Below are 13,361 nucleotides of genomic sequence, written 5' to 3'. Positions count from 1 at the left end.
CTTACAGGGGGGTAATCAATGACAGGGGGGTGATCAGGGAGTCTATATGGGGTGATCACCACAGTCATTGATCACGCCCCTGTAAGGCTTTATTCAGACGTCCGTATGCGTTTTGCGGATCCGATCCATCTATCAGTGGATCCGTAAAAATCATACGGACATCTGAATGGAGCTTTACAGGGGTGTGATCAATGACAGGGGGGTAATCAATGACAGGGGGGTGATCAGGGAGTCTATATGGGGTGATCACCACAGTCATTGATCACTCCCCTGTAAGGCTTTATTCAGACGTCCGTATGCGTTTTGCGGATCCGATCCATCTATCAGTGGATCCGTAAAAATCATGCGGACATCTGAATGGAGCTTTACAGGGGGGTGATCAATGACAGGGGGGTGATCAGGGAGTCTATATGGGGTGATCACCACAGTCATTGATCACGCCCCTGTAAGGCTTTATTCAGACGTCCGTATGCGTTTTGCGGATCCAATCCATCTATCAGTGGATCCGTAAAAATCATGCGGACATCTGAATGGAGCTTTACAGGGGGGTGATCAATGACAGGGGGGTAATCAATGACAGGGGGTGATCAGGGAGTCTATATGGGGTGATCAGGGGTGATCAAGGGTGAATAAGGGGTTAATAAGTGACAGGGGGGGGGGGTGTAGTGTAGTGGTGCTTGGTGCAACATATTACTGAGCTGCCTGTGTCCTCTGGTGGTCGATCCAAACAAAGGGGACCACCAGAGGACCAGGTAGCAGGTATATTAGACGCTGTTATCAAAACAGCGTCTAATATACCTGTTAGGGGTTAAAAAAAATCACATCTCCAGCCTGCCAGCGAACGATCGCCGCTGGCAGGCTGGAGATCCACTCTCTTACCTTCCGTTCCTGTGAGCGCGCGCGCCTGTGTGCGCACGTTCACAGGAAATCTCGGCCATCGCGAGATGACGCATATATGCGTGACTCTGCGCAGGGCTGCCACCTCCGGAACGCGAATCTGCGTTAGGCGGTCCGGAGGTGGTTAAGCAGAGGTAAAAGTAGGCAGTACAGGGAACAAAACTGTGGAATTAAGGGGTAATTGAGTACACAGTGAAAAGTTGAAATAGGGCCACCAAGGTGATATTAATCACCACAATCCAATACTCCAAAAAAATATATATACGACAGTTATACTTTCAATTATTTTTTATTTATTTTTTAACCCCTCCAGCACTATTGTACTATGCATTCTGTATTCAGAATGCTATTTTTTTCACTTATAACCATGTTATAAGGGAAAATAATAATGATCGGGTCCCCATCCCGATCGTCACCTAGCAACCGTTCGTGAAAATCGCACCGCATCCGCACTTGCTTGCGATTTTCACACAACCCCATTCATTTCTATGGGGCCTGCGTTACGTGAAAAACGCACAAAGAGGAGCATGCTGCGATTTTCACGCAACGAACAAATGATGCGTGAAAATCACCGCTCGTGTGCACAGCCCCATAGAAATGAATGGGTCATGATTCAGTGCGGGTGCAATGCGTTCAACTCACGCATCGCATCCGCGCTGAATACTCGCCCGTGTGAAAGGGGCCTAAGTGTTTTTATATGTACAATTACAATACTTTTACTGGCACATGATGGGGGGGGCCTCTTGTTACTGGCACATGATGGGGGTTGGGCTCTTGTTACTGGCACATGATGGGAGGGCCTCTTGTTACTGGCACATGATGGGGGGTGGGCTCTTGTTACTGGCACATGATAGGGGGTGGGCTCTTGTTACTGGCACATGATTGGGGGGGCTCTTGATACTGGCACATGATTGGGGGGCTCTTGTTACTGGCACATGATTGGGGGGGGTCTTGTTACTGGCACATGGTGGGGGTCCTCTTGTTACTGGCACATGATGGGGGCTCTTGTTACTGGCACATGATAGGGGGTGGGCTCTTGTTACTGGCACATGATAGGGGGTGGGCTCTTGTTACTGGCACATTATGGGGGGGGGCTCTTGATACTGGCACATAATTGGGGGGGGGCTCTTGATACTGGCACATGATTGGGGGGGCTCTTGTTACTGGCACATGATTGGGGGGGCTCTTGTTACTGGCACATGGTGGGGGCTCTTGTTACTGGCACATGATTGGGGGGGTTCTTGATACTGGCACATGATTGGGGGGGCTCTTGTTACTGGCACATGATTGGGGGGGCTCTTGATACTGGCACATGATTGGGGGGGCTCTTGTTACTGGCACATGATTGGGGGGGCTCTTGTTATTGGCACATGATTGGGGGGGCTCTTGTTATTGGCACATGATTGGGGAGCTCTTGTTACTGGCACATGAATGGGGGGCATCTATGGGGGCACATTATTAGGGGGCATCTATGGGGGCACTTATTACTGGCACATTATTGGTGGGCACTATAGGGGCATCTACTGAGGCCACAAAGAAGGATTATTTTATATGGGGGCTCTGTACAGTAGCATTTTATACTAGGACACATTATGGTGGGTACTGTGGAGGAGAGGAGAACTATGGGGTTATCTACAGGGGGCACTAAGAAGGGGTATTTTATACTTGCAAATTATGGGGGACACTGAGGGCATCAACTGGGGCACATGCACAGGATCTCAACACGTCGCTGTCAAGTGAGCCGTTGGTGTCAACCAAAGGAGTGGGCGTGACTTCACATGGGAGAGGTGTTACGGTCTGGAGGGCACAGAGGACCACCCCCTACCACACCTCTGTTAACACTCTGGGCCCCCATAAGTGTTTTACTTAAAATGTATTATTATTTTTTTTTTTTTATTAAGCTAAGTAAAGGCTAAAGAACAGATTCTATAAAGGTATGCAAGGTATCGATACATCAACATCTATTCAGCTATGCTGGTGATTTCATATGCATAAAACATATGACAGATGCACTTTATTTGTGTTATAAAAATTGCTCTGCGTTGCGTTTTCATTTTCTATAAAAAAGGCCCATTAAAAATCTTCAGCACCAGGCCCATGATGCTCTTAATCCGACCCTGCCCAGTGCACATACATATACTGGGTGGGACCCCAGTGCACATACATATACTGGGTGGGACCCCAGTGCACATACATATACTGGGTGGGACCCCAGTGCACATACATATACTGGGTGGGACCCCAGTGCACATACATATACTGGGTGGGACCCCAGTCCTCATACATATACTGGGTGGGACCCCAGTGCACATACATATACTGGGTGGGACCCCAGTGCACATACATATACTGGGTGGGACCCCAGTGCACATACATATACTGGGTAGGACCCCAGTGCACATACATATACTGGGTGGGACCCCAGTGCACATACATATACTGGGTGGGACCCCAGTGCACATACATATACTGGGTGGGACCCCAGTCCTCATACATATACTGGGTGGGACCCCAGTGCACATACATATACTGGGTGGGACCCCAGTGCACATACATATACTGGGTGGGACCCCAGTGCTCATACATATACTGGGTGGGACCCCAGTGCACATACATATACTGGGTGGGACCCCAGTGCACATACATATACTGGGTGGGACCCCAGTGCACATACATATACTGGGTGGGACCCCAGTGCACATACATATACTGGGTGGGACCCCAGTGCACATACATATACTGGGTGGGACCCCAGTGCACATACATATACTGGGTGGGACCCCAGTCCTCATACATATACTGGGTGGGACCCCAGTGCTCATACATATACTGGGTGGGACCCCAGTGCACATACATATACTGGGTGGGACCCCAGTGCACATACATATACTGGGTGGGACCCCAGTGCACATACATATACTGGGTGGGACCCCAGTGCACATACACATACTGGGTCGGACCCCAGTGCACATACATATACTGGGTCGGACCCCAGTGCTCATACATATACTGGGTCGGACCCCAGTGCTCATACACATACACATACTGGGTGGGACACCAGTGCACATACACATACTGGGTGGGACACCAGTGCACATACACATACTGGGTGGGACACCAGTGCACATACATATACTGGGTGGGACCCCAGTGCACATACACATACTATTGTGCTGTTTGGGATAATACATCGCCTCCCAATGGAGAGAGTCCTGATACTTTCCCATACACATCAGATGTCGGGGTCTGTCATGGAGACCACCTGCAGCACCGCAGTGACGTCTCCGCCTGCCCCTCCCCCTCCCTGTCACATTATCCCCTGTAATTTGCCATGCCTCTGCCTGCCCTTCTCTCTCCGCCATGCTAGGGGGCAGCACTCCTCCATCGCTCCTCGGCCTCGGTTTTCCCGTGCTCTCCCGGAAGCAGCTGCTAGGCCGGGCTCGAGTAGCAGGCAGATGAGCCGCTAGTTACTAGGCGCTGCAGGCCCGGTGCCGTGCTCAGGTACTCGCTCATCACCCGCAGGCCCGGGTCGCCCCAATGCCAGAGCAGGGACCGAGGATGAACGGCTTCTCTCTTGGGGAGCTATGCTGGCTCTTCTGCTGCCCGCCATGCCCGAGCCGGATCGCTGCCAAGCTGGCCTTCCTGCCCCCGGAGCCCACATACACGGTACGGGAGGCAGAGGGGGGCCCGAGCCAGGCCGCAGCGCAGGCGGACGAGCAGAGCGAGCCTGCGGCCTGTCCTCCTCCTCCGCCCTGTAGCCTGCACCTGACGGAGAGGGCGGACTGGCAGTACTCGCAGCGGGAGCTGGACGCGGTGGAGGTCTTCCGCTGGAGGACGGACCGGGGCAGCTGCCTGGGCTGCATGTTCGTGCGCTGCGCCCCCGGGAGCCGGTACACGCTGCTCTTCTCTCACGGGAACGCCGTGGACCTGGGCCAGATGTGCAGCTTCTACATCGGCCTGGGCTCCAGGATCAACTGCAACGTCTTCTCCTACGACTACTCCGGCTACGGAGTGAGCAGCGGCAAGCCCAGCGAGAAGAACCTGTACGCGGACATCGAGGCGGCCTGGCACGCCCTGAGGACACGGTACGTAGGCATAATGTCACCTCTGGCCACTCCAATGCCCAGGGGACACTTGGAAGATGTTGGCTTTTCTAAGAGTCACCTCATCTTAGGCCTCTCTAGTCCTGGGATAGTGGAAGACTCCACCAATAGTCATGTCTTCACAGGCCTCACTGGTTCTGGTATACTGGAAGACTCCCCCCAAATAGTCATGTCTTCACAGGCCTCACTGGTTCTGGTATACTGGAAGACTCCCCCCAAATAGTCATGTCTTCACAGGCCTTGCTGGTACTGGGATACTGGTAAACCCTTCCCCCTTCCAGTAGTCATGTCATTAGACATAACTGGTCCTGAGATACTGGTAGGCCCTCTCCCCATAGTCATGTCATCACCACAGGCCTCCTGGTAGTAGTTTCATCACATTTCTCATTGGTCCTGGGATACTGATGGTCCCAGGGACTAGTGCTGATGTCCCCTCAGGCCACACTTCATCAAGGCCCAGGAAACACTTTGAAGATGTTAGCTTTTCTAATAGCCATGTAATTACAGGGATACTGGTAGACTTCCCCCAATAGTCATGACCTCACTGGTTCTGGCATACTGGTAGCCACTCTCCCAATAATCGGGTCATCACCACAGGCCTCGCTGGTCCTGGGATACTGATAAGTCCTCCAGCCCATAGTCATGTCATCACAGACATCACTGGTCTGGAGGATGCCGGGTTGTACTGACAGTCAGGATACCATAGGCCACATTCCTCAAAGGGGAATTCCTTGTCTTGTCACCACAGACCGCACTGTTCTAGGCCAGGGATCCGCAACCTTCAGCTTTCTGAAACTACAATCCCCAGAATCCTCCTTTCACTTTTACAGGATTAACAAGTGCAGCTTAGTAAGTGTGTGTGCTGGGAGTTGTAGTTGCACAGCTGGATGGCTGAAAGTTGTGGACCCCAGGCCTAGGGGATATCGGGGTCTTCTCAGATCCTATAATATTCGCCTCACTGCTGGCCACACTCCACCCTACAGAGTAATAATGGTATCCCCATAGTCTGCTCTCTTGTCCGCAGCGCCTCTAGTTTAATGCTAACCGGTTTTTCTCCACTTCTCCTTAAGGGTGCATTCACACCACTATAAGTAAGTGCTTTGCAAAACATGGATACAAGCCATGTGCGGGCTACTTCATGGTGCGGACCCGTTGACTTCAAGGAGTCCGTGGTCTGCATGTTGTGTCAAAGCATAGGATGTCCTATCTTTTGTGGCGTGGCCACACATGCGGCCTCTCCGGTAAAGATAGGTCATGTTCTATACTTCACTGCAACACGCGCACTTCCGACCCATTGAAGTCAAGGGGTATGCCAAAAAAACCGGATGCAACACGAACGGTGTCTGTGATTTGCAGATCGCATAATGCATATAAGCGCTTGTGCCACTAGCACGGAGTATAGTCTTTGGCCTTGTTCACACTTGGTGTCATTACTGTATTTTGATCAGTGGACTTGTTTTTGTCAGATATTGTGTTATACAGGGTTTTATAAATCTCGTATACGCTGTACTGAGCAGAACTGCGCAGGATATGTGACAAACGTGTCAGCAACCCCAGGCATGCCGGAACCGTCTCGTGCTGCAGGTGTCCCCCAAAGCTGCACAGTGTGAGCAGGGCCTTGCATATTACGACGTTTGGGTGACTGGCACTCTGTGGGCACATGACAGGACTGCATGGGTAGCAGCTCAGATTTGTAATATTGGCATGCTCTGATACCACAGGGCCGTGTCAGGTCCGATGACAGCAGGTAAGAGAGGCGCTGTTAATGTCCATTACTAAGATTATATTTTTGTTCACCTTCTTGTTATGGCTCATCCCTAAATTCACACTGTTTATTGCGTTTTTATTTGTGAAATCCACACAAGAAAACACAACAGTTGGCATTCTGCCCGCAGGTGAATTGCTGCAGCTAAGGGTACTTTCACATTAGCGGTTTTGTTTTCCGGCATAGAGTTCCGTCCTAGGGGCTCAATACCGGAAAAGAACTGATCAGTTCAGTCAGTGAATGGCGTTTTGGATGGAGGAAATGCCGCGGCATGCTGCAGTGTTATCTCCGTCCCAAATTCCGAATTGGTTGCTGGAATGCCGGATCCGGCTTTAATTTACATTGAAATGTATTAGTGCCGGTTCCGGCATTAAAAATACTGCAATGCCTGATCCGCCCTTCTGGTATGCGTATGCGCAGATCGGTAAAAATGTGAAAAAAAGCAATAGAAACGGATCCATTTGTCCGTATGACAAACGGAGAGACGGATCCGTTCTTGCAATGCATTTGTGATCCGGATCTATCTACAAATGCTGTCCGTTTGCATGCAGATTGCCGGATCCCGGCGACGGGACTGCTTGCCGGGTCACTCTGCTGCAAGTGTGAAAGTAGCCTAAGAAAACGAGCAAAGTGTACGTGAGATTTATCTAATCTCCTACATTTTACTGGTACTGTACTGAACGGAGGTTTTTCCCGACATAATCTGCATTGTGAGCAGGCACCCTAAGGTTCCCTCAGTCCTCCTCCTGCACACAGCCTGTGGTTGCAGTCGGTGTTTTTCATGGACCCTTAGACTTGAAGGGTGGTGTTTGGACCTCATCACGGACCAGTGCAGGGGATTAGACCTCTCGTGTAGACTTTGCTTTTTCGTTCCATGCGGAAATTGATCTGCATGTCAATTCTTTGTGCCGTTCTTTTTTGTGGATTTTACCCTTTTCAATGCAAGGGTGAGATCTGTGGCAAAATCGCATCAAATCCGCCACAAAACTGCAAAGAACGTGATCTTAGATGCGGAAACCACAGAAATCCGCCTGAAAATGTTTGCAGATTTTCTGCTAGACAGCGCGCACCCGTGCGCAGGCTTTACTAGGAGGGTGGTATGTGCTGTGTATATTACATCTGAATATAATAATAGCAAAGACAGGTGCACTCTGCGCTCTTACTAAACCCTCAAACTGATGTTAAAATTGAGAGATTAGCCAACATGTCCTACTGTGGAGGACATGTCTGAGCCCGAGCACCGCGCCAAGGTTTCTCAAGTAGCTCTGGTCTGAACACTCACCTACCTGTGCCGTATGGGCAATACCAGGGGCCAGTGGGCGAATTACAAGAGCGTGAGGTCCGACTAACAGACAACTCACCAGTTACCTCCAGCATGTAGCCATGCTAGCAATGGGAGGAGGGAGGAGTCTGCGAGTCCCACTCAAGACTGACTGATATGGCCCAGGCCTCGCACCTAAATGTAGCCTGTGGATGGAAAGCAGGCTCATTTAAATTGGGGTTTATACACCTCCAGGCATCTCTATATACAAACAAACTGAAAAAAATGGCGTGGTGTATTACATCTGCCAGCTTACAGAAAACCTGATGTACAGCATTTTGTAATGATTTAGCATGCTCTAGCAAAACTTTTTAATGGGTTGTCTTATTAGAGAAAAATGCAGCAGCCAGGTGATCGCCCCTCCCCCTCTCAGGGAAAAGCCAGACATTTCTCCCCAGTATTACTTGGCAGCCATTCAGATGAATGTTGCCATTGTTGTACTACAAGGACAGGTAGTGTCCCCCAGAACAGGAGCTACTCGTACTGAGCAACCCTGCGTTCTGGCATTATAGCGGAGGGTCTCTCTATAATGTCCACATGCCTGCCCTAAAAGGACAAACTAATAAGTTGGCAAATATAATACTACTGACAGTTGTCCTCGTGTTCAGAGCCATACTGGAGTGATGCCAAGGGGGCTGCCTTATGTTCTGGGGGAACGTCCTATTGGTCACATGATATGGTTAATATATAATGAGGTTGGTTAGTCCATTCTGTTTACCTAGCCAGGGCTGCAGATGGCGACTTTTTAGTCTTTGTCGCCATTTCCGACTAGACCCGCAGCTCTGCAGTTGAATACAGCGGCGGGGCACAGGAGATGATCGTTCTCTGCCCCGCCGCCGATGTTCTTCTCAGCAGCGCAGTGGAGAAGGAGTCTCTCCCTCCCCCCTGTGCTGCTCCAGCCAATAAGAAGAGAGGCGGGGAGGGGCTGTGGCCACTGCGCCACCAATGAAGATAACTGACCTGTTAATACAAATACAGGAGGCGGGTGCCGGAATCAAATACCCGGCACCCGACCTCTATGACAGGGAGCTGCGATCCGCTGCAGTTAACCCCTCACGTGCGGTACCTGAGGGGTTAACTGCCGCTGATCGCAGCTCCCTGTCATACAGGTCGGGTGCCGGCTATCTGATTCCGGCACCCGCCTCCTGTATTTGTATTAACAGGTCAGTTATCTTCATTGGTGGCGCAGTGTTCCCCCCAACACCCCAGTATAATAAACATTGGTGGCGCAGTGGGCAGTGCCAATGAGTGTTATAATAAAAAAAAAATATATATATATATATATATATATATATATATATATATATATATATATATCTCTATATCTCCCCTCCTCCAATTGATCGCGTAGCTGCCGGTCTCATGTTCTTTCTTCAGGACCTGTGGTGAAGTCACTGAGCTCATCACATAGTCTATTACCATGGTGATGGATCATGTGATGTACCATGTGATGAGCTCAGTGACATCACCACAGGTCCTTTGACAGGTCCTGAAGAAAGAACAGGAGACCGGCTTTTACACTATCATATGGAGGAGGTGAGTTATTTTATTTTAACCCTCATTGGCACTGCCCACTGCGCCACCAATGTTTATTATACTGGGGGGGGGGGGGGCACTGCGCCACCAATGTTTATTATACTGGGGTGTTGGGGGGGGGGGGGGGGGGGCACTGCGCCACCAATGTTTTATACTGGGGTGTTGGGGGGGGGGGGGGCACTGCGCCACCAATGTTTATTATACTGGGGTGTATATAATGTTTATTATATTGACCTTCTACTAAGCATTCTGTATTAAAGAATGCTATTATTTTCCCTTATAACCATGTTATCAGGGAAAATAATAGTGAATACACTTTCATCCTAGCAACCATGTGTGAAAATCGCACCGCATCCGCACTTGCTTGCGATTTTTACGCAGCCCCATTAACTTTTATGGGGCCTGCGTTGCGTGAAAAACGCACAACATAGAGCATGCTGCGATTTTCACGCAACGCACAAGTGATGCGTCAAAATCACTGCTCATGTGCACAGCCCCATAGAAGTGAATGGGTCCGGATTCAGTGCGGGTGCAATGCGTTCACCTCACGCATTGCACCCGCGCAGAAATCTCGCCCATGTGAAAGGGGCCTAAGGGTGAATAGGACAAGGGTTCCATCCCCTAAGGGGGCTAATAGTAAGTAAAATAAAAAAACACAAACATTAAGGCCCCTTTCAAACGGGCGTTGCGGGAAAATGTGCAGGTGCGTTGCGGGAACACCCGCGATTTTTCCGCGCGAGTGCAAAACATTGTAATGCGTTTTGCACTCGCGTGAGAAAAATCGCGCGTGTTTGGTACCCAAACCCGAACTTCTTCACAGAAGTTCGGGCTTGGGATCGGTGTTCTGTAAATAGTATTATTTTCCCGTATAACATAGTTATAAGGGAAAATAATAGCATTCTGAATACAGAATGCATAGTAAAACTGGGCTGGAGGGGTTAAAAAAAAAATAAAAAATCATTTAACTCACCTTAATCCACTTGCTCGCGATGCCCGGCATCTCCGTCTGACTCTTTTACTGTATAGGACCTGTGGAGAGCATTAACTATAGTTTAAGGACCTGGGATGACGTCACTCTGGTCATCACATGGTACGTCACATGATCTTTTACCATGGTGATTCACCATGGTAAAAGATCATGTGACGTACCATGTGATGACCGGAGTGACGTCATCCCAGGTCCTTAAACTATAGTTAATGCTCTCCACAGGTCCTATACAGTAAAAGAGTCAGACGGAGATGCCGGGCATCGCGAGCAAGTGGATTAAGGTGAGTTAAATGATTTTTTTATTTTTTTTTAACCCCTCCAGCCCTGTTTTACTATGCATTCTGTATTCAGAATGCTATTATTTTCCCTTATAACCATGTTATAAGGGAAAATAATAAGGTTCGGGTCTCCATCCCGATCGTCTCCTAGCAACCGTGCGTGAAAATCGCACCGCATCCGCACTTGCTTGCGGATGCTTGCGATTTTCACGCAACCCCATTCATTTCTATGGGGCCTGCGTTACGTGAAAAACGCACAAAGAGGAGCATGCTGCGATTTTCACGAAAACGCAAAAGTGATGCGTGAAAATCACCGCTCGTGTGCACAGCCCCATAGAAATGAATGGGTCAGTATTCAGTGCGGGTGCAATGCGTTCACCTCCCGCATCGCATCCGCGTGGAATACTCGCTCGTGTGAAAGGGGCCTAAGGCTACTTTCACACTTGTGGCAGTGTGACCCGGCAAGCAGTTCCGTCGTCGGAACTGCCTGTCGGATCCGCCGATCTGGATGTGACTGAAGGCATTTGTGAGACGCATCCGGATGAGGATCCGTCTCACAAATGCATTGCAAGAACGAATCCATCTCTCCGCTTGTCATGCGGACAGACGGATCCATCTTGTATCTTTTTACACATTTTTACCGGTCTGCGCATGAAGACATCCTGAACAGATTGCTCTCCATTCAGAATGCCTGGGGATATGCCTGATCAGTTCTTTTCTGTTATAGAGCCCCTGTGACGGAACTCTGTGCCGGAAATAAAAAACGCTAGTGTGAAAGTACCCTAAAATATAAAGTTTAAATCCCCCCCTTTCCCAATTTTACATATAAAATATATAAACAATAAATAAACATATTACATAGCGCTGCGTCCGAAAAGTCCAAACTATTAAATTATAAAAAAATATCTCCTATGCGGTGAGCATTTTTTAGTCACCTTGTCACCCCAAAAAATAGGATAAGACTGTTGTATTATGGGCCGAACGTTTCATAAAATGCACGCGTCTTCTTTTTTTTTTTTTTTTGGTGTTTTTTTATTTTTTTGTGCGGTATTGAGCATCGCAATACTTTTTTATGGTGACGGAAGCGAATCAAAATTTTGGTATCGAAACAACGCTACGCCGATCTGATCGGCGTAGCGTTGTCACGATACCAACATTTTTATTCGGTTTCGATTTGGCGACTAAAATTTTCAGTTCAGGAGCCAATGGCTACTAGGTATTTTTTTTAGTCTGGAGTTTAGTTGTATTCCTTAAAGCAAATATCGACATTAGATAAGAGCAGGCCTGCAGATTAGGGGTGCACCGAAATTCCGGCAGCCGAAAATGCACCTAATCCACTTCGGCCGATATTGTTACATATCGGCCGAAAATATGGGGTGTGGGATTTGTCACCCACCATCTGCGGGCGGGCGCCGGGCGGGCGGTTTACTTTGTCACTGCATCTTTATTTTACCTTACAATCGTGACGCTCCAGTAACTAACAACTCTGCAGGCAGAGCGGAGGCCGGCGTAACGTCACTTACTCACGTGACGCGCCTGCTCCGCCGCCTCCATTCATAAAGTGGGCGGAGCAGGTGCGTCACGTGAGTAAGTGACGTTACGCCGCCCTCCGCTCTGCCTGCAGATTTGTTACCGGAGCGTCACGATTGTAAGGTAAAATAAAGATGCAGTGAGTGATGCTGTGAGCAGCAGGGCCGGGGCTGTTATGGGTAGGGGGATCGGTCTATGGCACTGCTATGGGGAGGGGGGATCTGTGCACTGTTATGGGGAAAGGGATCTGTGCACTGTTATGCCCATAACAGTGCACATATCCCCTTTCCATAACAGTGCACAGATCCCCCTCTCCATAACAGCGCCACCCACAGATCCCCCTCTCCATAACAGCGCCACCCACAGATCCCCCTCTCCATAACAGCGCCACCCACAGATCCCCCTCTCCATAACAGCGCCACCCACAGATCCCCCTCTCCATAACAGCGCCACCCACAGATCCCCCTCTCCATAACAGCGCCACCCACAGATCCCCCCTCTCCATAACAGCGCCACCCACAGATCCCCCTCTCCATAACAGCGCCACCCACAGATCCCCCTCTCCATAACAGCGCCACCCACAGATCCCCCTCTCCATAACAGCGCCACCCACAGATCCCCCTCTCCATAACAGCGCCACCCACAGATCCCCCTCTCCATAACAGCGCCACCCACAGATCCCCCTCTCCATAACAGCGCCACCCACAGATCCCCCTCTCCATAACAGCGCCACCCACAGATCCCCCTCTCCATAACAGCGCCACCCACAGATCCCCCTCTCCATAACAGCGCCACCCACAGATCCCCCTCTCCATAACAGCGCCACCCACAGATCCCCCTCTCCATAACAGCGCCACCCACAGATCCCCCTCTCCATAACAGCGCCACCCACAGATCCCCCTCTCCATAACAGCGCCACCCACAGATCCCCCTCTCCATAACA

The 13,361-nt window shown here is 50.0% G+C and overlaps 1 protein-coding gene across 1 annotated transcript in view; it reads left to right on the top strand.

Moving 5' to 3' along the window:
- Positions 1-4,255: 4,255 nt before the first annotated feature.
- ABHD17C (abhydrolase domain containing 17C, depalmitoylase) overlaps positions 4,256-13,361 on the top strand; it is a 44,770-nt gene continuing 35,664 nt past the window's right edge. The window contains exon 1 of the mRNA XM_040414145.1: positions 4,256-4,982. Coding sequence (XP_040270079.1) covers positions 4,435-4,982 — 548 coding nt within the window. The 5' untranslated portion in view covers positions 4,256-4,434. The remainder of the gene's footprint in view (positions 4,983-13,361) is intronic.

Source organism: Bufo bufo, chromosome 1 (genome assembly GCF_905171765.1).
Source record: "Bufo bufo chromosome 1, aBufBuf1.1, whole genome shotgun sequence".
Lineage (NCBI taxonomy): Eukaryota > Metazoa > Chordata > Amphibia > Anura > Bufonidae > Bufo > Bufo bufo.
Note: the sequence above shows the minus strand (reverse complement) of the source record. Positions and strands in the feature narration are given on the sequence as shown.